The 26550-nt window shown below is 41.7% G+C and overlaps 1 protein-coding gene across 1 annotated transcript; it reads right to left on the reverse strand.

The window, feature by feature from the left end:
- Positions 1–7382: 7382 nt before the first annotated feature.
- Positions 7383–26107, reverse strand: LOC134310052 (soluble guanylate cyclase 88E-like). The gene is made up of 16 exons (XM_062991568.1): positions 25980–26107; positions 21466–21598; positions 21171–21345; positions 20385–20476; positions 19394–19651; positions 17648–17789; positions 15912–16037; positions 15145–15265; positions 14757–14886; positions 13262–13408; positions 12325–12471; positions 11270–11426; positions 9433–9506; positions 9132–9221; positions 8547–8665; positions 7383–7728 (listed from the first exon to the last, which is right to left on the reverse strand). Exons 1-16 carry the CDS (start codon positions 26105–26107, stop codon positions 7383–7385), a joined length of 2385 nt encoding a protein of 794 aa, XP_062847638.1.
- Positions 26108–26550: the final 443 nt, after the last annotated feature.

The following is a 26550-nucleotide window of genomic DNA, read 5'->3' on the forward strand; positions in this document are numbered from 1 at the left end:
TTGTAAATTATGGTGGAAAATAAGTATTTGGTCACCCACAAACAAGCAAGATTTCTGGCTCTCACAGACCTGTAACTTCTTCTTTAAGAAGCTCTTCTGTCCTCCACTCGTTACCTGTATTAATGGCACCTGTTTGACCTCGTTATCTGTATAAAAGACACCTGTCCACAGCCTCAAACAGTCAGACTCCAAACTCAACCATGGCCAAGACCAAAGAGCTGTCGAAGGACACCAGGAAGAAAATTGTAGACCTGCACCAGGCTGGGAAGAGTGAATCTACAATAGGCAAGCAGGTTGGTGTGAATAAATCAACTGTGGGAGCAATTGTAAGAAAATGGAAGACATACAAGACCATTGATAATCTCCCTCGATCTGGGGCCCCACGCAAGATCTCATCCCGTGGGGTCAAAATGATCATGAGAACGGTGAGCAAAAATCCCAGAACTACACGGAGGGACCTGATGAATGACCTGCAGAGAGCTGGGACCAAAGTAACAAAGGCTACCATCAGTAACACACTACGCCGAGAGGGACTCAAATCCTGCAGTGCCAGGCGTGTCCCCCTGCTTAAGCCAGTACATGTCCAGGCCCGTCTGAAGTTTGCCAGAGAGCATATGGATGATCCAGAAGAGGATTGGGAGAATATCATGTGGTCAGATGAAACCAAAATGGAACTTTTTTGTAAAAACTCAACTCGTCGTGTTTGGAGGAAGAAGAAAAACCCAAGAACACCATACCTACTGTGAAGCATGGGGGTGGAAACATCATGCTTTGGGGCTGTTTTTCTGCAAAGGGGACAGGACGACTGATCCGTGTTAAGGGAAGAATGAACGGGCTCATGTATCGTGAGATTTTAAGCCAAAACCTCCTTCCATCAGTGAGAGCATTGAAGATGGAACGTGGCTGGGTCTTCCAGCATGACAATGATCCCAAACTCACCGCTCGGGCAACGAAGGAGTGGCTCCGTAAAAAGCATTTCAAGGTCCTGGAGTGGCCTAGCCAGTCTCCAGACCTCAACCCCATAGAAAATTTGTGGAGGGAGTTGAAAGTCCGTGTTGCCCAGCGACAGCCCCAGAACATCAATGCTCTAGAGGAGATCTGCATGGAGGAATGGGCCAAAATACCAGCTACAGTGTGTGCAAACCTAGTGAAGACTTACAGGAAACGTTTGACCTCTGTCATTGCCAACAAAGGTTATGTTACAAAGTATTGAGTTGAACTTTTGTTATTGACCAAATACTTATTTTCCACCATAATTTACAAATAAATTCTTTAAAAATCCTACAGTGTGATTTCCTGAATTTTTTTTTTCTCATTTTGTCTCTCATAGTTGAAGTGTACCTATGATGAAAATTACAGACCTCTCTCATCTTTCTAAGTAGGAGAACTTGCACAATCAGTGGCTGACTAAATACTTTTTGGCCCCACTGTAGAAGCACTTTGTAGTTCTACAATTACTGACTGTAGTCCATCTGTTTCTCTGCATGCTTTGTTAGCTTCTTTCATGCTGTTCTTTAATGGTCAGGACTCTCCCAGGACCACCACAGAGTAGATATTATTTAGGTGGTGGATCATTCTCAGCACTGCAGTGACACTGACATGGTGGTGGTGTGTTAGTGTGTGTTGTGCTGGTATGAGTGGATCAGACACAGCAGCGCTGCTGGAGGTTTAAAATACCGTGTCCACTCACTGTCCACTCTATTAGACACTCCTACCTAGTTGGTCCACCTTGTAGATGTAAAGTCAGAGACGATCGCTCATCTATTGCTGCTGTTTAAGTTGGTCATCTTCTAGACTTTCATCGGTGGTCACAGGACGCTGCCCACGGGGTGCTGTTGGCTGGATATTTTTGGTTGGTGGACTATTCTCAGTCCAGCAGGGACAGTGATGTGTTTAAAAACTCCAGCAGCGCTGCTGTGTCTGATCCACTCATACCAGCACAACACACACTAACACACCACCACCATGTCAGTGTCACTGCAGTGCTGAGAATGATCCACCACCCAAATAATACCTGCTCTGTAGCGGTCCTGTGGGGGTCCTGACCATTGAAGAACTACAAAGTGCTTCTATATGGTAAGTGGAGCTGATAAGATGGACAATGTGTGTGGAAACAAGGAGGTGGTTTTAATGTTATGGCTGATCGGTGTATGTATAAATGATTTTTTTAGCATTAGTTTCTTGTAGGATTGTTTTATTTCCCCTCCATTCTTGAACTAGTGACATGAAATTCAAAGACGGCAGCTTATCTGCTTGTTATCTAAATTACAACCATTTGGACCCAACCCAGTCTCTCTTAAAAACATGTTTTACACGTTGAATTGGCTCTGATCATTAGCTGGAGATTGTTTACAGACTTAAGGGTCAAGTTAAATGCCGTCCTAATTTAAACCAGACTCAAACGATTAGTCAGAGGTGGCCGTATTTATAAATGCTGTGGATTAAACCACCGTGTCTGGATCATTTCTGATCTGAATGTGTTTAGGGTGTGTAAATCTTGCTCACTTTACTTTTAAAGTTGCTGTAAGTGCATCGTAAATGATCAGAACGTGCAGGAAGATGATTGTACGGTACTGTGATCTGAAGTGAGGATCGTTTTGTGTTTCGGAGAGACTGCAGCAGCCGTGCAGGGAAAGTCAGGGCAACTGCGGAATTGGGTTTGTCTCCAAGGCAACAGACAGGAAGTGTCGCTTATTTGGTTTCCTGATGACTTCCTATTTATCGTAGAGTGACATCTGACATGAATGTGAGTGTGGTTAGGGAGAGAGATACACACACCGCTCTAGATTTTACTCACTTCTTCATATTTTAGCTGCTTTTTTTATTATTCTTTTTTGCACTTAAATGATTGACGACGCTATAGTTTATATGATCAACATGAGCTTGTGTGTCCGAGATCATTATAATAATAATAATATATCAGGGCTGTAAAAAAGCACTTCTATTTTCTGTTTTGCAATTTGTCACACTAAGTGGTTTCAGATCCACGTACAAACTAAAATATACAACAAGGAAAGCACATTTATAAATAATAATCATATTTACTGAATGATAAGTTATGCAACACTACTGCAACCAAACACTTCTAATAAACCAGATATCTTATAAAAATAGCCTTCATTAAGCTTTTACATTGATGTAAGGAGCTCAAATCATTAAATGATGACCAGAAATGTTCTTTTAGTATTTATATATATATACTGTATATATATATGCATTTTCTCCCTATTTTTTAGCGCGTCCAATTGCCCGATTGCGTCATGCTTCCTCTCCACCAATGCCGATCCCCGCTCTGATTGAGGTGAACGAAGCTAACCCACGCCCCCTCCAACATGTGGGCAGCAGCCATATGCATCTTATCACCTACACTTTGACGAGTGCAGTGCAGCTCAGCGTTGTGTATGGAGAGACACACCCTGAGAGCACTCTTTTCTCGTCTCTGTGCAGGCGCCATCAGCCAGCAGAGGTTGTAATTACACCAGTCATGAGAGAGAGACCCCATCCAGCTCATGTGGCCGCTCAGCCTAGCCGGCAGGCAGAGATGAGTTTCTATACAATGTATTCGAGATCCCAGCTCTAGTTCCAGCGTGTGTTTTTACCGCTGCGCCACCTGAGCGGCCTTTTTAGTATTTTTTGATAGAGAAAAAAACAATTGTGTCCTTCAGCTATAGCGACTCGTCTGTGCTCTTAAGACGCAAAGCATTCCCACACCATCACTGTACCATTAACATGTTTTACTGCTGGTATGATGTTCTTATTGTTGAATTTATTTTTATGTATTAGGATTTTAACGCCATGTTTTACACTCTTGGTAACCCAGGGCAGCTGTAGCCTAATGGTTAAGATAATGGTCCAGTAATTGGAAGGTTGCCGGTTCAAGCCTCACCACTGCCAGGTTGCTACTGTTGGGTCCTTGAGCAAGGCCCTTAACCCTCAATTGCTTACACTGTGTACTGTCACAACTGTTCGTCGCTTTGGATAAAAGCGTCTGCTAAATGCCTAAAATGTAAATGTTACCTTCATGAAAGCAACGGTAGTTACAAGTTCACAAGTTTAATGTCAAACACACTCATGGACAATTTTGTATCTCCAGTTCACCTCACCTGCACGTCTTTTGACCCACACAGACACGGGAAGAACATGCAAACTCCACACAGAAAGGACCCGGACCGCTTCACCTGGGGATCGAACCCAGGACCTTGTTGCTGTGAGCCGACAGTGCTACCCAATTAGCCACTGTGCCACCCATTATTATTGAAAGCTATTCGTTTTATGAATACTAACCTTATCTAAGATGAACGAGGCCTGACGCTTCTTAGATTTTGATCTGTTCTTTTGTAACCTCCAGTATACGTTGTAGATAAATGTTAAAGATGTTAATACTTTGAGAAGCCCCTTAAGCAGCCTGACCCACTGCAACCCAGACCAGGATAAAGCAGTAAATAGACCATGAAAATGAAATAGAAGAATTTATACACCTGTTAACAATGGGTGTGAGTCTAAAACACTCGCTCACTCACTTTCTTATTCGCTTATCCAATCAGGGTCATGGGGAGGTGATGGAGCCTATTCCAGCTTTTCAATGGGTGCAATGATCGAACCAAGGGACTTAAATTAGACCTTATCGACCTTAAATTAGAAGAGGTGTTTACATACTTTTAGCTAAATATTTCATGTACTGTGATGTCCTTGCTAAACATTACAGCATGAGTATAAAATCTATACGTGTAAATGTTTTAGGCCACTCGTGTCTCTGCTGAAGTCTTTTAATTCATCAATCAATTAGGTGCAGAAGAAAGAAAAACAATTCACAGTAATGTCCCATAAATATTTATATTTAAATGCAAAAGATAAAACATACCCATCATCAGCATTACAAAGAACAATACAGAACACGTTTCATGCAGATCAGTATCATTCCACTCATTAAATAAACCAAGATTCTAACTGTACAGACACAATTCTAATGGAGTCAATTCAGAACCAACTTGTTTAATACATCATGAGTGAGCTGTTAAGAATAATGAACATTTCTGTGAACCCAAAGCTGGAGTGTCAGCCTTTAAATCCTGACACAACACACTGAACACTTTGGCTAAAACAGCACCTTACGTTACCTGACAGCAGCAGCATACAGATATTTATTTATTAGGACTTTAACATCATGTTTTACACACTTTGGTTACATTCACGACAGGACAGGTGATTACGAGGGTGAGAAAACTTCCCTAATCTGTAAACACAAGCTGACAGATGCTTATAGGATTGTTGCTCGAATGAGCTGAACAGTGACTGCCTGCTTCATTCAATAATAAAAAAAACTGGAAGAAAAAACAAACAAAAAATACTGTTAAATTAAAATGAAGGTCTTCTAGGGATGTGGTTTTTTGGAGCATTACTAGAATATATACTGTAAGGCCTAGCTAGGCAGCTACACCAGACTTACCAATGCCTCTCACCTGGTTATTTGTTCTTTTATGTAGTCTTAATTGCCACAGCAGACCAAATGTCCCAAACATTCTCCTCCGTCACACCAACCATTTGAACTAATGTTCCCATAATGCATCTCAAATTATGTAAGTTACAAGTGTGTGTTGTAGGGATGTAACGATGCACCACAAGACAGTTAAAAATCGGTGCACATGTGCCACGATTCGAACCGGTTATTCTTTTAAGATGAATCGATATTCACTTCGCCTGGTTGACGTCACAACAGGGTTGCCAGGTTCGGAATCTTCCAGCCACATTTATTTATGTGAGGATACTTTCTTTATTTGTATTATTCATTTATTTATTTAGTTTGTACCTACCTCAGAAATAAAAGGGCATTCTTTATTTAGATAAATAAAATATTAGATTTTTTAAAGAGAAATAATAAAAGGAAATAGTCATAATTTGTCTTCAATTTCATTTTGTTTAAAAAAAAATCGGGGAAAAATCGTATCGTGAACCCAGTATCGTGAATCTTATCGCATCGTGAGTACAGTGTATCGTTACATCCCTAGTCCGTTGTGTATGTGGAGACCTGTGGTGACCACAGATGTAAAGTTCTAATTATTTCTAACTATAATTATTTCAGTATTTAATATTTAGATCAGTATTTCATATTTAATAAATATTCTGTAATAAATATTTCCTTATTTTCCTAGCAGTACAAGAAGGGAAGATATGAGATGTTTGAATATTAACATGTTTCCCTTTGTGGACAGTAGAGTCCACCATGTTCACATTTGAGAGCAGTAAAGGTAAAATAGAGTAAATGATCTTGGGATATTGTCAAAATAATACTTTCTAGTTTGAAGTTTCCCCCCCTCCATGTATCTTTATACTGCTGCCTATAGTAAAGCTTAACACGGATTTGATTTAACAATTAGACAAAATGGGCAAAGATTTCAACATCAATCAAGATTTTTACTGTATAAAAATATTATTACTTCTATATTTTTACTTTTATACTATATTTTTACTTCTAAAATGTTCCAGCTCTATTGATAGTCACACATGGCAAGCAGGGCGGCACGGTGGCTTAGTGGGTAGCAAAAGGGTCCTGGCTTCGATACCCAGATGAGGCGGTCCGGGTCCTTTCTGTGCGGAGTTTGCATGTTCTCCCCGTGTCCGTGTGGGTTTCCTCCGGGTGCTCCGGTTTCCTCCCACAGTCCAAAAACATGCCACCAGGCCAATTGGAAACACTGAATTGTCCTATAGATACCTAGCCGCTAGATGCACAAGCCAGTGCATTGTAGTGCCGGTCCCAAGCCCGGATTAAATAGGGAGGGTCGTGTCAGGAAGGGCATCCGGCGTAAAAACTGTGCCAAATCAATGCGGATTATGATCCGCCGAGAGCCGACCCCACAACCCAACGGGACAAAGGCCGTGGAAGAAGAAAAAGTACTTGTTACTAAGCTGTATTTTTGTACCACCACATATTAATCTTTATTTTTAGTTTCCATCTATAATAAGTGTCAGTGGTTTCAGCGTGTTGAAGGTGTAAGCCCTCACCCACCCATTGCAAAAAAAATGCAATGTGCCATACGATGGGAACTCGGGTGTGTGTAGCAACACTATTTTCTTCAATTATAACATGTAAAAATGACTTATATTTGTAAGGGACCTTCAGGTGTTGAATCTGTTTGGAATACTGCTGTGATAATGGACTAATTGTAGAGTGTGAAATCCTAAATCCTAAATCTATGATGTTGGTTCCACATCTGTACTGAATGAGACCTTTGTTATGTATTAACATTCGGACTGGGTGTATTTTTGGTGTATCTGTGAATTCCAAAGTTTGGGTGTTGTTGGTTCACAATGTATTGTGTCAGTAAATCTGGGCTTTTATGAGGTTCCTTCTGCCTAAACCAGCAGGATGAGGGTTTGCGTACAGCTCACAGCAGGGTGCAGGCCGTGCTGCGCAGGGGCAGGTTGGCCGGTAGCCGCATGTACTGGTTCCTGAAGCTGTTCCTTTTGTTATTACCCACCGGACCTTCGTTCTTCTGGTCTTCGGCAGGGGACGAGCTTCCCTGCGAATCTGAGGTGTTCTCGGCTTTGCCTCCTCTGTTGTTTTTGGTCTTTTTTACTTTCTCTTTGTCTTGGGGCTCGTTAGTGGTTGCAGAAACGTCTATGGTGCCCTCCAGTGGTGGGAGTGTGTCAGGGGGCAGGTCTGCCGGGATGGGCTTTCCTTCAGCTTGCTCCTCATTAGGGTGGTTTAGGTTGGAGTTCGAGTGCTTGGTACTGGTACAAGTGGAACTACACAAAAGTTCATCAGAGGGGAAAAAGGAAAGGAAAGATTTTTGGAAGAATAAGCAAACAAAAATCTATTAGTGCAGATCATCTTTAAACAGACCGACCTAAGACATGTTATTGAATTAAATATTGTTCTCATTATTCTTTTACATTAGTTTATTCCTCTATTATAGTCTTTTAGGTTAATTAATTTCTATTCTAGTTTTTTTTTTGTGTATTGTTGTAGCATTGTCTTCTCTGTTTCACTTAGTTTGTTCTGTCTGCCTAATGAAAAGTATTTTTCCTAATTATAGTTGTAATTTAGTCTCTATTCTCTTCTACTCTATTGGATTCAAGCATTTTTAGTGTATTGTTTTATTTTTATGCGTCCAATTGTTCTTTTCACCATTGCCGATCCCCGCTCTGATTGAGGAGAACGAAGCTAACCCACGCCCCCTCCGACATGTGGGCAGCAGCCGTATGCATCTTGTCACCCACAATTTGACGAGTGCAGTGCGGATCAGCACTGTGTACGAAGAGACGCACCAGCACTCTCTTCCCCGTCTCTGTGCAGGTGCCATCAATCAGCCAGCAGAGGTCGTAATTGCATTAGTGATGAGAGAGACCCCATCCGGCTTTAATATCCCACCCCTTATGAACAACATGTCCAGCCTAAGTGTCTAAAGTGACACTTTATGTATATTGTGACTTAATTAGCCCAAACTTAGCCAGAAGGGTGGAGACTGTTATAATCTACTATTAACTATTAAATCTACATGTTTAATTAGTCTAGTCTGAAGTCTGCCTACCTAATCCTCTGTACTCACCCAGCAGAGCTCCGATCATCCGAGTCCTTGTGCTCACTGCTGTATCGAAGCTCAGCTGGATTCTTAAAGGACAAATCTTTCTTTCCTTTCAGCCAGTACGTCTTCATGTAGCCTTTACCCTTAATTACAAAACAAATTTATGTATGTGTTAATATTCATTACATTTAACGGGAAGCACGTTAAATAAGCACTGTCGCCTCACGGCAAGAAGGTCCTGGGTTCGATCCCCAGGTGGGGCGGTCTGGGTCCTTTCTGTGCAGAGTTTGCTTGCATGTTCTCCTCGTGTCTGCGTGGGTTTCCTCCGGGTGCTCCGGTTTCCTCCCACAGTCCAAAGACATGCAGTCAAGTTAATTGGAGACACTGAATTGCCCTATAAGTGAATGCGTGTGTGTGTCTGCCTTGCAATGCACTGGTGCCCCGTCCAGGGTGTACCCCCCCCGGCGACCCTAATTGGATAAGCGGATAAGAATTTTAAAGTAATTTTACTATTTTTTTATGTCTCAACACACACAAGAGGACAACTCACTCTAGGATGCGACACCATGCACATCAGGCCGTATAATGTTTGTGTAGTTTAATAGGTACCTTTACAAATATTTTCCCCCTTTCTTCGATGTTGTATGGCTCGTGCTCCAAATGGTCCTTGGTGGTCTGGCTAATGTGGATTTGCATACCCTAAACACAAAGCAGGACCAGAATAAACAAACAAACAAACACAATCATCTCTCTCAATTTTAATGAACGTGATTAACTTTCTTAATACTTCGTTTGTCTCGGGACCTGCCCTTTGTTGCTTCCTGTCGCCTCGTCTCTTTATTAATGAATTAATAAACATGTGATCATCTCTTACCACTCCGTTGGACTCCATCCGAGAGGCGGTGTTAACGGTGTCTCCGAATAAACAGTAGCGCGGCATCTTCAGCCCCACCACCCCTGCCACCACCATGCCAGAGTGGATACCTGGAAATAGCGTGGAAAACATGTATTACCCTCGCATTGTTCGAGTTCACTTTTCCCTAGAAAATATCATTTATGGGATTTTACTGCCCATTACACATTTAACTGTCACTTAAACTACAAGTCAATTAATTACAACCCCAAATCAGAAAAAGTCGGGACAGTATGGAAAATGCAAATAAAATAAAAAACAGAGTTCCTTACATTTACTTTGACTTTTATTTGATGTCAGACAGGATGAACCTGAGATATTTCATGTTTTATCTGCTCAACTTCATTTCATTCATTAATAAACATCCATTCCTGCATTTCAGGCCTGCAACACATTCCAAAAAAAGTTGGGACGGGGGCAATTTAGGGCTAGTAATGAGGTGAAAAAACTAAATAATGACGTGATTCCAAACAGGTGATTGTAATCATGGTTTGGTACAAAAGCAGCATCCAGGAAAGGCTGAGTCCTTGATGAGTAAAGATGATTAGAGGATCCAGTTTGTCCACAAATGTGTGAAAAAATGATTGAAATGTTTAAAAACAATGAACCTCAAAGAAAGATTGGAAGGGATTTGCATATTTCTCCCTCTACAGTGCAGAATATCATTAAACCATTCAAGGAATTGGGAGGAATTTCAGTGTGTAAAGGCCAAGGGTGCAAGCTTAATCTGAACGCTCGTGATCTTCCATCCCTCAGACGGCACCGCATCAAGAACCTCCACTCAACAATAACTGATATAACCACATGAGTGAGGGATTAGTTAATCAAACCTTTTGTCAAGCACTGCAATACGGAGTTACTGCACAAATGATACTTGAAACTTTACTGTGCAAAAAAGAAGCCTTATGTTAAACATGTCCAGAAGCGGCGTTGACTTCTCTGGGCTCGGAGACATCTAGGATGGACCATCACACAATGGAAATGTGTATTGTGGTCAGATGAATCAGCATTCCAGGTCTTGTTTGGAAAAAATGGACGTCGTGTGCTCCGGGCCAAAGACGAAAAGGACCATCCAGACTGTTATCAGCGACAAGTCCAAAACCCAGGGTCTGTCATGGTATGGGGCGTGTCAGTGACCTTGGTAAAGGTCATTTACACTTCTGTGATGCAGCATTAATGCAGAAAAGTACCTTGAGATCTTAGAGCAACATGTGCTGCCTTCAAGACTTCGTCTGTTCCAGGGACGTCCAGCATTTTTCAACAAGACGATACAAAACCACCTGCTGCACACATTACAAAGGCATGGCTGTGGAAGAAGAGGGTACAGGTACTGGACTGGCCTGCCTGCAGTCCTGACCTGTCCCCAATAGAGAATGTGTGGAGAATTTTGTAACAAAAAATGAGACATCGACGACCCCGTACTGTTACACATCTTAAGTCGTGTTCAAAGGAAGAACGAGACAAAATAAAAGCTGAAACACTAAATCACTTGGTCTCCTCGGTGCCAAAACATCGTTTAAGTGTGGTGAAAAGTGTTGCAATGTGTTGGAATGTGTTGCAGGTCTGAAATGCAGGAATGGATGTTTATTAATAAATGAAATGAAGTTGAGCAAGTAAAACATGAAATATCTCAGGTTCATCCTGTCTGTAATCACATAAAAGTCAAAGTAAATGTAAGAAACTCATTTTTATTATTTGCATTTTCCATTTTTTCTGATTTGGGGTTGTAGAAAAATGTGTTTAATTTATACTAAATGTCGAATCAGAAAGGTGTAAAATACATTTTTTTTTATGAATGTACAGTAATAACTTAGGATCTCAGGAGTGCACCCACCGACACGGATCTGAATGTTATCACCCGTTGAGGGATCTTTAAGATGATCGATGGAGCTCAGCATGTCTAGAGCCATGTCACAGATATGATGAGCGTGAAATGTGGTCTTATTAGGCACCCCAGCCACCACCATGTAGGCATCTCGGATGGTTTCAACCTGAAAACAGGGAACGTCACGTTGATCTGAATGTTTTAATAAACTTAACAAATGACAGGGTTTTGTAAGTTACTTAAGACTTTTAGACTATTCATTTACACTAGTCTGTTTGTTCTTATGAACCTTTATTTAAGTCAGAAAAATACAAAGAAAATACTTTTAATGTTTTGGCTCCCTAATTTTTGTGTATTTTATAGCACAAACATAAAAAAAATTAGAATCTGATGTCTGCAACACAAAAAATAAGAGTAAAACGTCCATCGTACACTGATCAGTGCAGTGACACTGACATGGTGGTGGTGTGTTAGTGTGTGTTGTGCTGGTATGAGTGGATCAGAAACAGCAGCGCTGCTGGAGTTTTTAAATACCTCAGTCACTGCTGGACTGAGAATAGTCCACCAACCAAAAATATCCAGCCAACAGCGCCCCGTGGGCAGCGTCCTGTGACCACTGATGAAGGTCTAGAAGATGACCGACTCAAACAGCAGCAATAGGTGAGCGATCTTCTCTGACTTTACATCTACAAGGTGGACCAACTAGGTAGGAGTGTCTAATAGAGTGGACAGTGAGTGGACACAGTATTTAAAAACTCCAGCAGTGCTGCTGTGTCTGATCCACTCATACCAGCACAACACACACTAACACACCACCACCAAGTCAGTGTCACTGCAGTGCTGAGAATGATCCACCACCTAAATAATACCTGACCATTAAAGAACAAGGTGAAAGCAGGGTAAAAAGGTATGTAGAGAAACAGATGGACTACAGTCAGTAATTGTAGAACTACAAAGTGCTTCTATATGGTAAGTGGAGCTGATAAAATGAACAGTGAGTGTAGAAACCATGAGGTAGTTTTAATGGTATGGCTGATCAGTGTAGTTCCTTTATATGCTGTTACCTTATACACGTTGTGTTTCTCACTCAGGGTGTCGAACACGATGTAGATCTCGTTGAGCATGTCCACAACCTGCATGGGTGTGATGTGGATGCAGATCTCGTTGAACTTGACCACATCGCTGAACAGGATGGTCACATCAGGGAAAACCTGAAGGACAGATCAGAATCAGCCACTAAAACCAAAACAAAACAGCAGAATCGTATCGATAGTATGTGGACAGCTGATCAATCGCTTGGGAAACCTCCTGTTTCAAATCCATGTGCTGTTTGTTTGTCTGTTTATTAGGATTTTAACGTCATGTTTTACACTTTGGTTACATTCATGACAGGAACGGTAGTTACTCATTACACACAAGGTTCATCAGTTCACAAGGTTATATCAAACACAGTCTTGAACAATTTAGTGTCTCCAGTTCACCTCACTTGCACGTCTTTGGATTGTGGGAGGAAACCGGGGCATCCGGAGGAAACCCACGCAAACACAGGGAGAACATGCAAACTGCACACAGAAACGACCTGGACCACCCCACCTGAGGATTGAACCCAGGACCTTCTTGCTGTGAGGTGACAGGGCTACCCACTTGGCCACCGTGCCGCCCCAAAACCACATGCAGTAATATAGAGTCTGATATGAAGATTTTAGAGTGTGTCTGTTAGAATTTGTGGCTATTTTGTCAAAAAGAAGGATGAACCTCATGTCATTGTGGGTAAGATGTACCTCATTGTATTTAGACAGAGTGCCAAAAAAATGCAAGGCATCACACAGTCACTTATTTACTCAGCTAAGGGCAAAATAAAGTGGCAACGCTGATCAACCACCCCTCCCTGTAATATATCCGTTTACCTCACTGATTTTGTTAACAGGAACTTGTGAATCGAATGATATAAAGGCTAGCCGAATAATTTAACAGTGTGCGAGTGTGTGTGTGTGTGTGTACTTGACAGGTCTCCAGTGCTGTGCTGCCCTTGCGCAGTCGGTCAGCCACAGCTTTAGGAATCATAGCGTACAGCAGTGAGTCGCCTCTCTTCTTCTCCTCGTCCAGCTTTTTAATGATCTCCTGCAGCTGGGCGTACTTCTGTTGCTCCTGCACAAGCACCAAAGATTTTCCTTTATTAGTTTTAGACTTAATAATTAAAAGTATGTACAATGGAATTCTGAGCTAGGCACATTGGTTGTGTCTGAGGGAGGGTGGGTGAATAGGTTCCTCATTGCTGCTGTAATTGTAGCTTTCCTGGCTGGATGAGAGATGGATGGATGAGAGATGGATGTGTCACAGATGACAGTTCATGACCCTCCGTACACAGTACAGTTCAATGTGAGTCTAGGCCGGGTGAAAAGAAGTGGTCGCTACTGCATTTTTGGAAGAAGCAGGTGATAGTCTGCAGCCGTTGCAGAGGTAACTACATTCATGAAATTGGTCATATTTTTCTCCCAATCTAGTCGTATCCAATTACCCGACTGCATTACACTTCCTCTCTTTCTACTGATGCTGATCTCCACTCCTGATTGAGGAGAGAAAACTGTCACATGCCCCCTCCGACACGTGTGCAGTAGCCGATTGCATCTTTTCACCTCTATGTGACAAGTTCATATGCGGATCAGCTTTGTGTACGGAGAGCCACACCCTGATCCTCATTATCCCTCGACTCTGTGCAGGCGCCATCGATCAGCCAGCAGAGAAATGAGGTCCCCATCCTGTATGAACAACAGCCAATCGTTGTTTGTGTAGCCGTCCAGCCCAGCCGGATGGCAGAACTGAGCATGTTATATCACTGCGCCACCTGAACAAATCACAGATTAAAACTTCATTGGACCTCCACATGAACAACGATTGGCCTGTTGGTCATATAGGGGCGGAATTAAGCTGGATAGGGTCTCTCTTATAAAAAATGCAATTGCGCCCTCTGCTGGCTGATTGATGGCGCCTGCACAGAGATGAGAAAAGAGTGCTCTGAGGGTGTGTCTCTCCGTACACCGTGCTGAGCTGCACCGCACTCGTCAAAGTGTAGATGATAAGATGCATATGGCATGCTGCCCACGTGTCGGAGGGGGCGTGGGTTAGCTTCGTCCTCCTCAATCAGAGCAGGTATCGGCATGATGTAATCGGGCAATTGGAAGCGCTAAAAGGGAGAAAATGCATTTTAAAAAAGTGGACCTTTCTGGGAAGGGAACAGGCAGCCCAGCTCTTCTTTTTTATTAAACCATTTATATCAATATATTGTTTATTTCAGGTACCCAGGGGTCTCAGGTACTCAGTTCATGATCTGTGTTCATTTCCAGCACTAATACCTTAAGTGCCTTTGTGCTCTTCTCTCATTACTTTTAAAAAGCCTGGCAAACAATTAATTGTTGTATTGTGAAGAGCTCATTTAGCCAATAACTTAAGAGCTGTCCAGAGCTGTCCAGTGTTTATGGGAACGAAGTGGACGTACCTGGTCGAGAGCCAGCTGCAGCTCGGCTGATTGCTGAGTTCCTGCCAGAATGAGCTCTCTGCTGGAGTCATGCAGGTTCAAGTCATTGACGTAAACGCCCATTTTAATCATGTCCTCCACAGTCTCAATACTAAAAAAAACACAGATCCAGAGTGAGTTATTCAAAGCATTATTTGTAGAACAGAGAGCTTTTTTTATAGCAACTTGTTTAGCTTTTACTTTATCTGTTTTAGATCAGTGGTAGATCAGAGTTAAAGGTACTGGACACTAGATCAAACACTACCTTGTGCCAAGCCCTCAACCCTAAACTGCTTGCATTGTATTCAGTCTGATAAATGCTGTGAATGTAAAATGTATTACAGACATGGCAGAAGAAATCAAATCTTACATGGGTGTGCCAAGGAAGATGAGGGAATCCCACTGGGGGACGTATTTCATCTGGCCCTTCAGATGGAGAGGCTTCTTGGGAGGTTCTCGCATGTCCTCAAATATAGTTTCACTGCACTTACCTTAAAATAAAAGTAAAGAGAAATGTATTATGAAATTGAAGTGGTAAATGGTAGCATATCGTCGCTGTCCGATGAGGAAAGGTTGAATGTAACGGTGCAAATAAACCACAGATGGCGACATTTAGATACAATTCTGCACAGAAATAAAAATATATCTTTATCAGGTCATCAGTCTGTCGGTTTCATATGTAAAATGGACTTATGTGTGCAAATATAAATCATGTTTACAACCATGCGATTGAATAACCTGAATAAACTGTAAATATCAAACATTACGCATTTCTCAAACAGCACCGGAGGGGAAGGAGGAGGAGATACGTGGTTTAGCAGGTCTAGCAGCCAATGGAGATACTCGTTAAACAGATTGCGTGATTTTTCATCTTTTCATTTGTCATTTTGATATTCGCTGCTATGAACAGACAGAGATTTTTACCCACAATCAACAAACAAATCAAAAAAGTGAAAACCGCTAAAAGTGGGGATACGTGTTTTTCATCGGAGAGCGACGATATGTGATGTGATGTCAAGCAGGATAAAATCAAAATCTTTTATAACTACCCCCCTAAATTATAACAACTTAGCATGTTGCTAGGCTAATTAGGACAGGTGTCAGTAGTTGTGTTGGTGTTTTGATAGTACTTCTCACCAGTGACTGTTTGGAAAGCGAGCAGTTCTATGTCTTCTCCTCCGAAGTTGGTTGAACTGTTGTACTGGTTCAGAGCGCTGTTGTACTCCTGGTCCGGTCCTTTCATCTCGTCCACTGCCTTTAGGTCTAAAAATGGTTTCATAATGAAATATACAAACCCCGATTTCAGAGAAGTTGGTACATTTTGTAAAATGCAATAAAATGAATGAGCTTTATTATTTACCTGACAAAAGTAAAAAAAAAAACAAGTGTATTTTATGGAAGTTTGGCATAATTACCACTGCGTTACATAACCTTTCCTATCAGTGACACTTTTTAATTGTTTATAAACTAAGGACACTTATTGTTGCAGTTTGCTTGTGTAGTATTTTGCCTGTTCTTGTTTGATAAAATACTTCAGCTACTCCACTCTCTGTGTTTGCAGTTGTCTGGTTCTCCTCTTCATGATGTGCCATATACTGTTAATATAAGACTGGTCTAGACTGCAGGCAGGCCAGTCATACAAACAAACCCTTTTTCTCTCTTAAACCCATAAAAAAATTTAACAAAGTTCTAGATCATGGATGTCCAAACTATGGCCATTTGCGGCCCATTACCATTTAATTTAAAGAAGTTTAATAATCTTCCCGTTAGGATTATAAACTGGTGAGACTGTCGACAATAGATCATCAGTCACTTAAATAAAAAGGAAGTGGAATTGTTAGTAATCAGGAGCTCTGTTATATTTTTGTTTGTTTTATTACAAAAGTACAATGACATACTGTATTAGGGCTACTGGTTTTGATTTCGAGAATAAAGTTGAAACATTATGGCCGAAGAGTGTGCAGCCGTTTTAGGCTTGTCAATTCAGACAAGCACGGGTCTCAGTACCTGGATCGACACGCAAACGCTGAAGGCAGCGTCCACTGCGCGTTACCGTGGTTATCCAGTAACCTGTGATTATTATTTTTGGGTCGTTGTTTGTACGGTGCGCTTCCATCTACGTTATGACGACTAAACCCGTCAATGCAACCATTTATAGCGATGCCATACGGCTTCAGTTTATCGTACAAGTCCATAAGGCTTGGTTGAAATACTGGCGACGCCGCTGACTGCACCGGTGGCGCACACTCTTCTAAATAAACACAGTTTATTGCAAAGCTGTTTCAGCGTCCTTACGCTAGTAACAAACTGGTGCTGATGTGCAGGGGATCGAGGATTCCTTTATCTGTGAAACCGATATGAAAGTATAACTTTACCAAATCATGAACATTCCTCATTTTAACACGAGGAGGATGCTATGGCCATAATATTTCCAAGTTAATCTCGAAATCATTTCGACTTTATTCTCGTAATCGAATCTTATACGACTTCATTCTCGAAGTCGATCTGGCCCCCAACAAGAAAAAAGTTTGAACACCCCTGATCTAGATATTACTACTGCAGATAATAATAATAATAATAATAAAGTTTTTGTGCACATTGCACCACTTTTTATTGTAAACGCTGTTGCCATTGGTAGGGAAGATTTTATGCAACAAGTAGCAATAGGGATGAAAGTAAAACTCGATAATAACGCCTCTATGTGTGTTAGTGAGTCCATGGTGTAATTCTGACTGAATAAATTAATTTATTAAAAAAATCTTGTGCACCTCCAGATCCTTGAAGTCTACAGAAAAACTTAATTTAATAATAAAATATTCATGTTCCTCTTTGCCAGAAAAAAAAAAAAGAAGCCGTGTGGTAGCAGTCTTTACCTCTTTCTTCCTTTTTTGGCTTCTCACTCTCCTCTTTCTCCTCTGGTTCCTCTTTGCTGAGTTTGGGGATGTTAACCTTTTGCTTGCTCTCTACAACCGCTTTTGACAGAAGCTCAAACACATTGTTCAGGTGGGTGTAGATCTGACGAACAGCAGAAAACATCGGTGTTTTATTACTCAATGCAAATACAGACGTAACTGTACCGACAAACAACTATGTGCTTTTATGTTCCAGCACTAGGTAAATTATATGACCAAAAGTATGTGGACACCTAACTATGAGCTTGTTAGTTATAATATTACAAATCCATGAAGTTGCCACACCTTTTGCAGCTATAACAGCCTCCACATTTTTGGACAGGCTTTCCACAAGAAAGTCTTTATCTAATAGAATTGGATGAGAAGTCTCCTAGCTTGCAACTGACTTTTTCTGCATCCCAATAGAATTTAATTAGATTAAGGGAGCCTGAATAAAACCTTAATTAAAAACACATTGACCTGCTGCAGAACCCAAAAGCACTCGAGCTTTAGGTCACAAACTGATGTGTGGATTCTCCTTCTTCTTCAGGATTTTTTGATAGAGAGCAGAATACATAGTTCCATCAAGCAAAGCATCCCCAGACCATCACACTACCACCATGTTTGACTGTTGGAATTATGTTCTCAGGTGAAATGCAATAGTAGCTTTATTGTTTGTTTGTTGATTTATTAGGATTTTAACGTCATGTTTTACACTTTTGGTTACATTCATGACAGGAACGGTAGTTACTCATTACACAAGGTTCTTCAGTTCACAAGGTTCGATCACAGTCATGGACAATTTAGTGTCTCCAATTCACCTCACTTGCACATCTTGGGACTGTGGGAGGAAACTGGAGCTCCTGGAGGAAACCCACGCAGGCACGGGGAGAACATGCAAACTCCACACAGAAAGGACACGGACCGCCCCACCTGGGGATCGAACCCAGGACCTTCTTGCTGTGAGGCGACAGTGCTAACACTTAGCCACCGTGCCGCCCCAGTGGTAGCTTTAAGCCAGATGTAGGGGGACTCCTGTCTTCAGTCCAAAGAATATTATGTCTATTAAGTCTTGCTCATCTTGATGACGCAATAAGGCTTTGTGTTCTTTTTTAGGCAGCAGTGATTTGTGCCTGCCATGGATGCCGTTTTTGCCCAATGGTTTCTTTTGTAGAATTGAGCTCATTGACCTTAAATGAGGCAAGTGAGGCCTGCAGTTCTTTAGATGTTCGTCTGGGTTCGTTTGTGGCCTCCTGGATGAATGCTTAATGCATTTGTGCTGAAATTTTGGTTGGCTGGTCACTCCTGGTAAGGTTCAATATTGTTCCTAAGATTCTTTGTGGATAATGGTTCTCACTGTGGTTCGCTGGCATCCCAATGCCTTAGCAATGGCTGTGTGTGACTTTCCAGCCTGAGGGAGTTCATTGACTTTGTTTCACACCTGTATTTGAGAATGGATGGTGTCTTATGCTGCTTTTCGAGATCTACTAGCCTTTTGGGTGAGGCTTGTGAAAATGAACCCAATTTGTCAATTAAATCTGGTTAACTGGCTGGTTTTGTAGCTAAGGGGGCAATTACTTTTTTTCACATAGGGCCAGGTAGGACTGAATAGAAGAAATTAGGATATACTTTTTCACAGCACTGTGATTTACAATTATTATTAATACTGTATATCCTTACCACATTTAACATTGTTAAGTATATCACACACCACTGTGATGTACTTACATTATCCCAGCTGAACTCCAGCATGGGCCGCACCAGCGTGAACTCCTCATTGACCTTTTTTCCCTGCAGATCTGAGAAGACCTCCTTCAGGCCGTCACCGATGCGGTACATGGTCATGTCCCTGCGGAAGATCACGCTAAAGGGAAACATGTCAAAGAAGATTCCCCTTTTCATAGGGAGCTTTTCATAACCGGGTGCTGTTTTCTGCTGGGGCATGCGGTGCTTAAAGGCAGCGTTGTCAAAATTCATTTTGTAGACCTGCAAAAATATCAAAAATAGGTCATAATTTATTAATGGGGCTATGCTGCTTTAGCCTTTCTATATGTAGAAAGAAAGAAAGAAAGAAAGAAAGAAAGAAAGAAAGAAAGAAAGAAAGAAAGAAAGAAAGAAAGAAAGAAAGAAAGAAAGAAAGAAAGAAAGAAAGAAAGAAAGAAAGAAAGAAAGAAAGAAAGAAAGAAAGAAAGAAAGAAAGAAAGAAAGAAAGAAAGAAAGAAAGAAAGAAAGAAAGAAAGAAAGAAAGAAAGAAAGAAAGAAAGAAAGAAAGAAAGAAAGAAAGAAAGAAAGAAAGAAAGAAAGAAAGAAAGAAAGACGGGTATGGATGGATGGATGGATGGATGGATGGATGGATGGATGGATGGATGGATGGATAGATAGATAGATAGATAGATAGATAGATAGATAGATAGATAGATAGATAGATAGATAGATAGATAGATAGATAGATAGATGGACGAACGGACGGACAGACAGATAGATAGACAGACAGATAAATAGACAGATAGATAGATAGATACTTTATTTATCCTAAAGGAAATTACTGAAATTACTGGATGGGTGACGATACCACTGACACAGAGGCGTATATATCTCTCTATATTTTAGAGAGACACATGTTGCCATCAAGGCAACTCCTTTTCCTGTGAGGTTCGTGGTTATTTTAGCAAGACCAAACATTTTCTGAGTGTTGTAGGCACTTGTAGGCATCACTTACCACGTATGTCATTTTCTCTGTTTCCTCTTTTGACAAAATCTCCACCTCAATGTCTGTGTTGTAAAACTGTCGACCCACTTGAGAGAGCTGGCCTGCAAAAATCCACCACAGAAATTTAGTGTAATGACAAAAACTGTATAGTAACATTGACCTGACCATGTGTAAAAAAGGCTTAGTTCATTTTACTAGCTTAACCTTGCTTTACTAAATGTTACAAGCTGCATGATTTCTTGTTTAGGTCCAAATACACTGACAGCTTACAGATCTGAATGATCCTTTTCATCTCACTGTCCATTTTTTGCAAAAAGGCGCTAAACCATAGAGGTATTTGATCACAGCACAGGTTTTCACTGTCCTTTGTTTCCTCTTAGGTGGCATTTCTGCATAGAACATTTCTTGATGCAGCGGTGGACTGGGTTAAGTAGCAAGGATTTTCTGAAGTACTCCTGAGCCTATGTGGCTATATTTAATCTAGGACTGTTTCTCATTCAGTGCTGTCTGAGGGCTTAAATGTCATGCACATTCAGCTGTGGTTTCTGGTCTTGTCAAGATGGTGATTTTAATGGAAACCCTGAATCTTCTCACAATATTATGCTCGGTAGATGGTGAGAGAAGTAAATAATTTCCAATCTTGCATTAAGTTATGTTCTCCTTCAACTGATTGACAAGGTAAACCAAACAAGGTGACCCAGGATGCTGCTGTGCACGATTTGGAAACCACTGGCTTACATTATTATAAATGAATTTGAAGTTGCTCGCTCATTTATTAAGCAAGTTGGTGCTTACCTTTTACAAACTGAGTAAAACCCTTCCGGGTGGAGCGATAGTGAAGTGTCAGGCTGGTTTCACATTCTTCTTCCACACAGAAACTTGGTGGTTGAACTTTAGGGAATGAGAAGCGAAAGTACTCATGAAGGTTATCCAGTTCGTTAATGAAGTCTCGCACATTACGGCCCAGCACCTAAGCAGACAGAACGAGAAGCAGAGGTGGATTAAGAGGCTAATAATTTGTCTAAAAACTTATTAGAAGCTATTAATTACAAATGTGTCTCTGTTGTCTGTAGTGTTGGCCCCACAGTACCTTGAGAATCCTCTCATAACCATAGTTTCCTATTCGTTTGACCATATAGACTCCGAAGGCATACATCAGTTCATCATGAGTCTTCCCCAGAACCTCTCCAGCTGCCTTTGCCAGACGAAGAATCAGATTGTCACTAGAACAAGAAATTCAAGAATTTTGTATTAAGTATTTGACTTATATATATACAGTGTATCACAAAAGTGAGTACACCCCTCACATTTCTGCAGATATTTAAGTATATCTTTTCATGGGACAACACTGACAAAATGACACTTTGACACAATGAAAAGTAGTCTGTGTGCAGCTTATATAACAGTGTAAATTTATTCTTCCCTCAAAATAACTCAATATACAGCCATTAATGTCTAAACCACCGGCAACAAAAGTGAGTACACCCCTTAGTGAAAGTTCCTGAAGTGTCAATATTTTGTGTGGCCACCATTATTTCCCAGAACTGCCTTAACTCTCCTGGGCATGGAGTTTACCAGAGCTTCACAGGTTGCCACTGGAATGCTTTTCCACTCCTCCATGACGACATCACGGAGCTGGTGGATATTCGAGACTTTTCGCTCCTCCACCTTCCGCTTGAGGATGCCCCAAAGATGTTCTATTGGGTTTAGGTCTGGAGACATGCTTGGCCAGTCCATCACCTTTACCCTCAGCCTCTTCAATAAAGCAGTGGTCGTCTTAGAGGTGTGTTTGGGGTCATTATCATGCTGGAACACTGCCCTGCGACCCAGTTTCCGGAGGGAGGGGATCATGCTCTGCTTCAGTATTTCACAGTACATATTGGAGTTCGTGTGTCCCTCAATGAAATGTAACTCCCCAACACCTGCTGCACTCATGCAGCCCCAGACCATGGCATTCCCACCACCATGCTTGACTGTAGGCATGACACACTTATCTTTGTACTCCTCACCTGATTGCCGCCACACATGCTTGAGACCATCTGAACCAAACAAATTAATCTTGGTCTCATCAGACCATAGGACATGGTTCCAGTAATCCATGTCCTTTGTTGACATGTCTTCAGCAAACTGTTTGCGGGCTTTCTTGTGTAGAGACTTCAGAAGAGGCTTCCTTCTGGGGTGACAGCCATGCAGACCAATTTGATGTAGTGTGCGGCGTATGGTCTGAGCACTGACAGGCTGACCCCCCACCTTTTCAATCTCTGCAGCAATGCTGACAGCACTCCTGCGCCTATCTTTCAAAGACAGCAGTTGGATGTGACGCTGAGCACGTGCACTCAGCTTCTTTGGACGACCAACTGAGTGTCTGTTCTGAGTGGACCCTGCTCTTTTAAAACGCTGGATGATCTTGGCCACTGTGCTGCAGCTCAGTTTCAGGGTGTTGGCAATCTTCTTGTAGCCTTGGCCATCTTCATGTAGCGCAACAATTCGTCTTTTAAGATCCTCAGAGAGTTCTTTGCCATGAGGTGCCATGTTGGAACTTTCAGTGACCAGTATGAGAGAGTGTGAGAGCTGTACTACTAAATTGAACACACCTGCTCCCTATGCACACCTGAGACCTAGTAACACTAACAAATCACATGACATTTTGGAGGGAAAATGACAAGCAGTGCTCAATTTGGACATTTAGGGGTGTAGTCTCTTAGGGGTGTACTCACTTTTGTTGCCGGTGGTTTAGACATTAATGGCTGTATATTGAGTTATTTTGAGGGAAGAATAAATTTACACTGTTATATAAGCTGCACACAGACTACTTTTCATTGTGTCAAAGTGTAATTTTGTCAATGTTGTCCCATGAAAAGATATACTTAAATATCTGCAGAAATGTGAGGGGTGTACTCACTTTTGTGATACACTGTAATTATTTCTGTAAATATAGTTTGTAAGTTTATGACCTGTGAAATTGATACTGTTTTGACATGAACAGTGGCTATATAAAGTCTCTTAACCCCTTTGTAATAGTCACTTTTTTATATTTTGTTTATGAATTTTCTCCCTTTTTTCCCTTTTAGTGTCCAATTGCCCGATTGCGTCACGCTTCCTCTCCACCGATGCCGATCCCTGCTCTGATTGAGGAGAACACAGCTAACACACACCCCCTCCGACACGTGGGCAGCAGCCATATGCATCTAGTCACCTACACTTTGACGAGTGCAATGCAGATCAACACTGTGTACGGAGAGACACACCCTGAGAGCACTCTTTTCCCATCTCTGTGCAGGTGCCATCAATCAGCCAGCAGAGGTCGTAATTGCATCAGTTATGAGTGAGAGTCCCTATCCGGCTTTTTAGTATCCCACCCCTATCTGAACAACAGGCCAATCGTTGTTCATGTGGTCGCTCAGCCCAGCCGGCAGGCAGAGCTGAGACTCGATATGAAGTATTTGACTGAAATACTACAGTAAAATAGTTAGAGAGATGATTAGTATCTTGATTTAGTACTTTGAAGAGCCACATTTTGCTTTAATTACAGCCATCAGTCTGTTTGGATACGCCCCTACCTGCTTTGCACACCTAGTTTGGGGAACATTTGGCCATTCTTACTTGCATTTACATTTTCAGCATTTAGCGGACGCTTTTATCCAAAGCGACTTACACAATGAGCTGAACACGATGAGCAATTGAGGGTTAAGGGCCTTGCTCAGGGACCCAACAGTGGCAACTTGGTGGTGGCGGGGCTTGAACCGGCAACCTTCTGTTTACTAGTCCAGTACCTTAACCACTGAGCTATCACTGCCCTAGTGAGCTTGCACTGCTCTCTTCAAGTATCTATCAGATTTACAGTATGTCCGGGGTCTGACTTGCACCAGAAGGACATTCACCTTCCTATCCTTAGGACACTGGGCCAACTGCCTTTCCACTCTTCATTCTCTTTATAGCTGACATCCTCGCTAATCTGAGACCCTCCCTGACTCACTATCTACACATCATTCAACCTTCTGGTACATGTGTCTACTTTATTTGTCTACCTGGAGATAACAGTTCTTTTGTAACAAAAAAAAAAAAAATAGTACCGGTAGGTTTAATTTATATTGTCTCCACATTTATCCAACCCTATGAGAAAAGTGTAACAAGAACAAGCCCCATAATGCTCTCCATGTCACCTGACCATCCCCACATCACCTTATTTTTCCCAACGGACACTTACAGCTCCCTACAAATAGCCACCCTCTGCAAATAGTCAATGCACATCATCGTGTAAAAGTTCATCCAGGGGCTTTAGCAATCTCAAACAAACCAGTCCCCCCATGTTACTCCAAAAGACTTACAGTATGACCTGATTAAGACTGAGGCAAATAAGGCAACCATAAGATCACTTAACAACCAAGGACTTGGCAAGACTTTGCAATGCACGCCACTTTTAACCAAGAAGCAAAGGTAGGTTCGACTGGAATATGCCAGGAGGAATTTAGATTGGCCTGCTGAGTTCTTGGACAACAGGTCTACGGAGTAATGAATTAAAACCGGAAACGATTCCACAAGAACGGCATCGGAAGTTTGTTAGTGCTTAATGAAATTGCTTATTAGAGGTTATCAAAGCAGAAGGAAGCTCCAGCCATAACATTAAAACCACCTCCTTGTTTCTACAATCACTGTCAATTTTATCAGCTCCACTTACCATATAGAGGCACTTTGTAGTTCTACAATTACTGACTGTAGTCCATCTGTTTCTCTGCATACGTTTTAAACCTGCTTTCACCCTGTTCTTCAATGGTCAGAACCTCCACAGGACCACCACAGAGCAGGTATTATTTAGGTGGTGGATCATTCTCAGCACTGCAGTGACACTGACCTGGTGGTGGTGTGTTAGTGTGTGTTGTGCTGGTATGAGTGGATCAGACACAGCAGCGCTGCTGGAGTTTTTAAATACCGTGTCCACTCACTGTCCACTCTAATAGACACTCCTACCTAGTTGGTCCACCTTGTAGATGTAAGGTCAGAGACGATCGCTCATCTATTGCTGCTGTTTGAGTTGGTCATCTTCTAGACCTTCATCAGTTGTCACAGGACGCTGCCCACGAGGCGCTGTTGGCTGGGTGTTTTTGGTTGGTGGACTATTCTCAGTCCAGCAGTGACAGTGATGTGTTTAAAAACTCCAGCAGCGCTGCTGTGTCTGATCCACTCATACCAGCACAACAGACACTAACACACCACCACCATGTCAGTGTCACTGCAGTGCTGAGATACACCACCACAATGATCCACCACCTAAATAATACCTGCTCTGTGGTGGTCCTGTGGGGGTCCTGACCATTGAAGAACAGCATGAAAGGGGGCTAACAAGGCATGCAGAGAAACAGATGGACTACAGTCAGTAATTGTAGAACTACAAAGTGCTTCTATATGGTAAGTGGAGCTGATAAAATGGACAGTGAGTGTAGAAACAAGGAGGTGGTTTTAATGTTATGCCTGATTGGTGTATGTCAAACAAACTCTGTTTAATGAGACTTCTTGAATCGTGATTTAAAATTGAAATGTTTGCACAGTTTCGGGTCCAGAGTCGGGTTCACGCTACTTGTTCTGAATCATAAATAGCAGCCTTACTTGTACATCTGGTGGCGTACAAACTTGAGATGAGGGATTTCTGCCCGAGCTTCGATCAGCCGCCACACGTCCTCCCCATAGGACTCATTAATGTAGTCATTCACAGCTTCCAGATACAAGCCGTACATCTTCAGAGGCTTCAGAACTGCTAGAGTTCTTCCTCCACTAACAGCACGTGTTGAATATGTGAGGAAAATGAAGCAGATTAGTCAGCAAAATCAAAGATAGATAGACAGATAGATGGATAGATAGATGGATAGATAGATGGATGGATGGACGGACGGACGGACGGACGGACGGACGGACAGACAGACAGACAGACAGACAGACAGACAGATAAATAGATGGATAGATGGATAGATGGATGGATGGATGGATGGATGGATAGATGGATGGATGGATGGATGGATAGATAGACAGACAGACAGATGAATAGATGGATAGATCAATAGATAGATGGATAGATAGATAGACAGACAATAATAAAATAAACATAGGTTAAAAATATTAAAATTAGGGCTGTCACACGATTAAAATTTTAAATCGAGATTAATCGACGGCAAAAATAACT

Source organism: Trichomycterus rosablanca, chromosome 3 (genome assembly GCF_030014385.1).
Source record: "Trichomycterus rosablanca isolate fTriRos1 chromosome 3, fTriRos1.hap1, whole genome shotgun sequence".
NCBI lineage: Eukaryota > Metazoa > Chordata > Actinopteri > Siluriformes > Trichomycteridae > Trichomycterus > Trichomycterus rosablanca.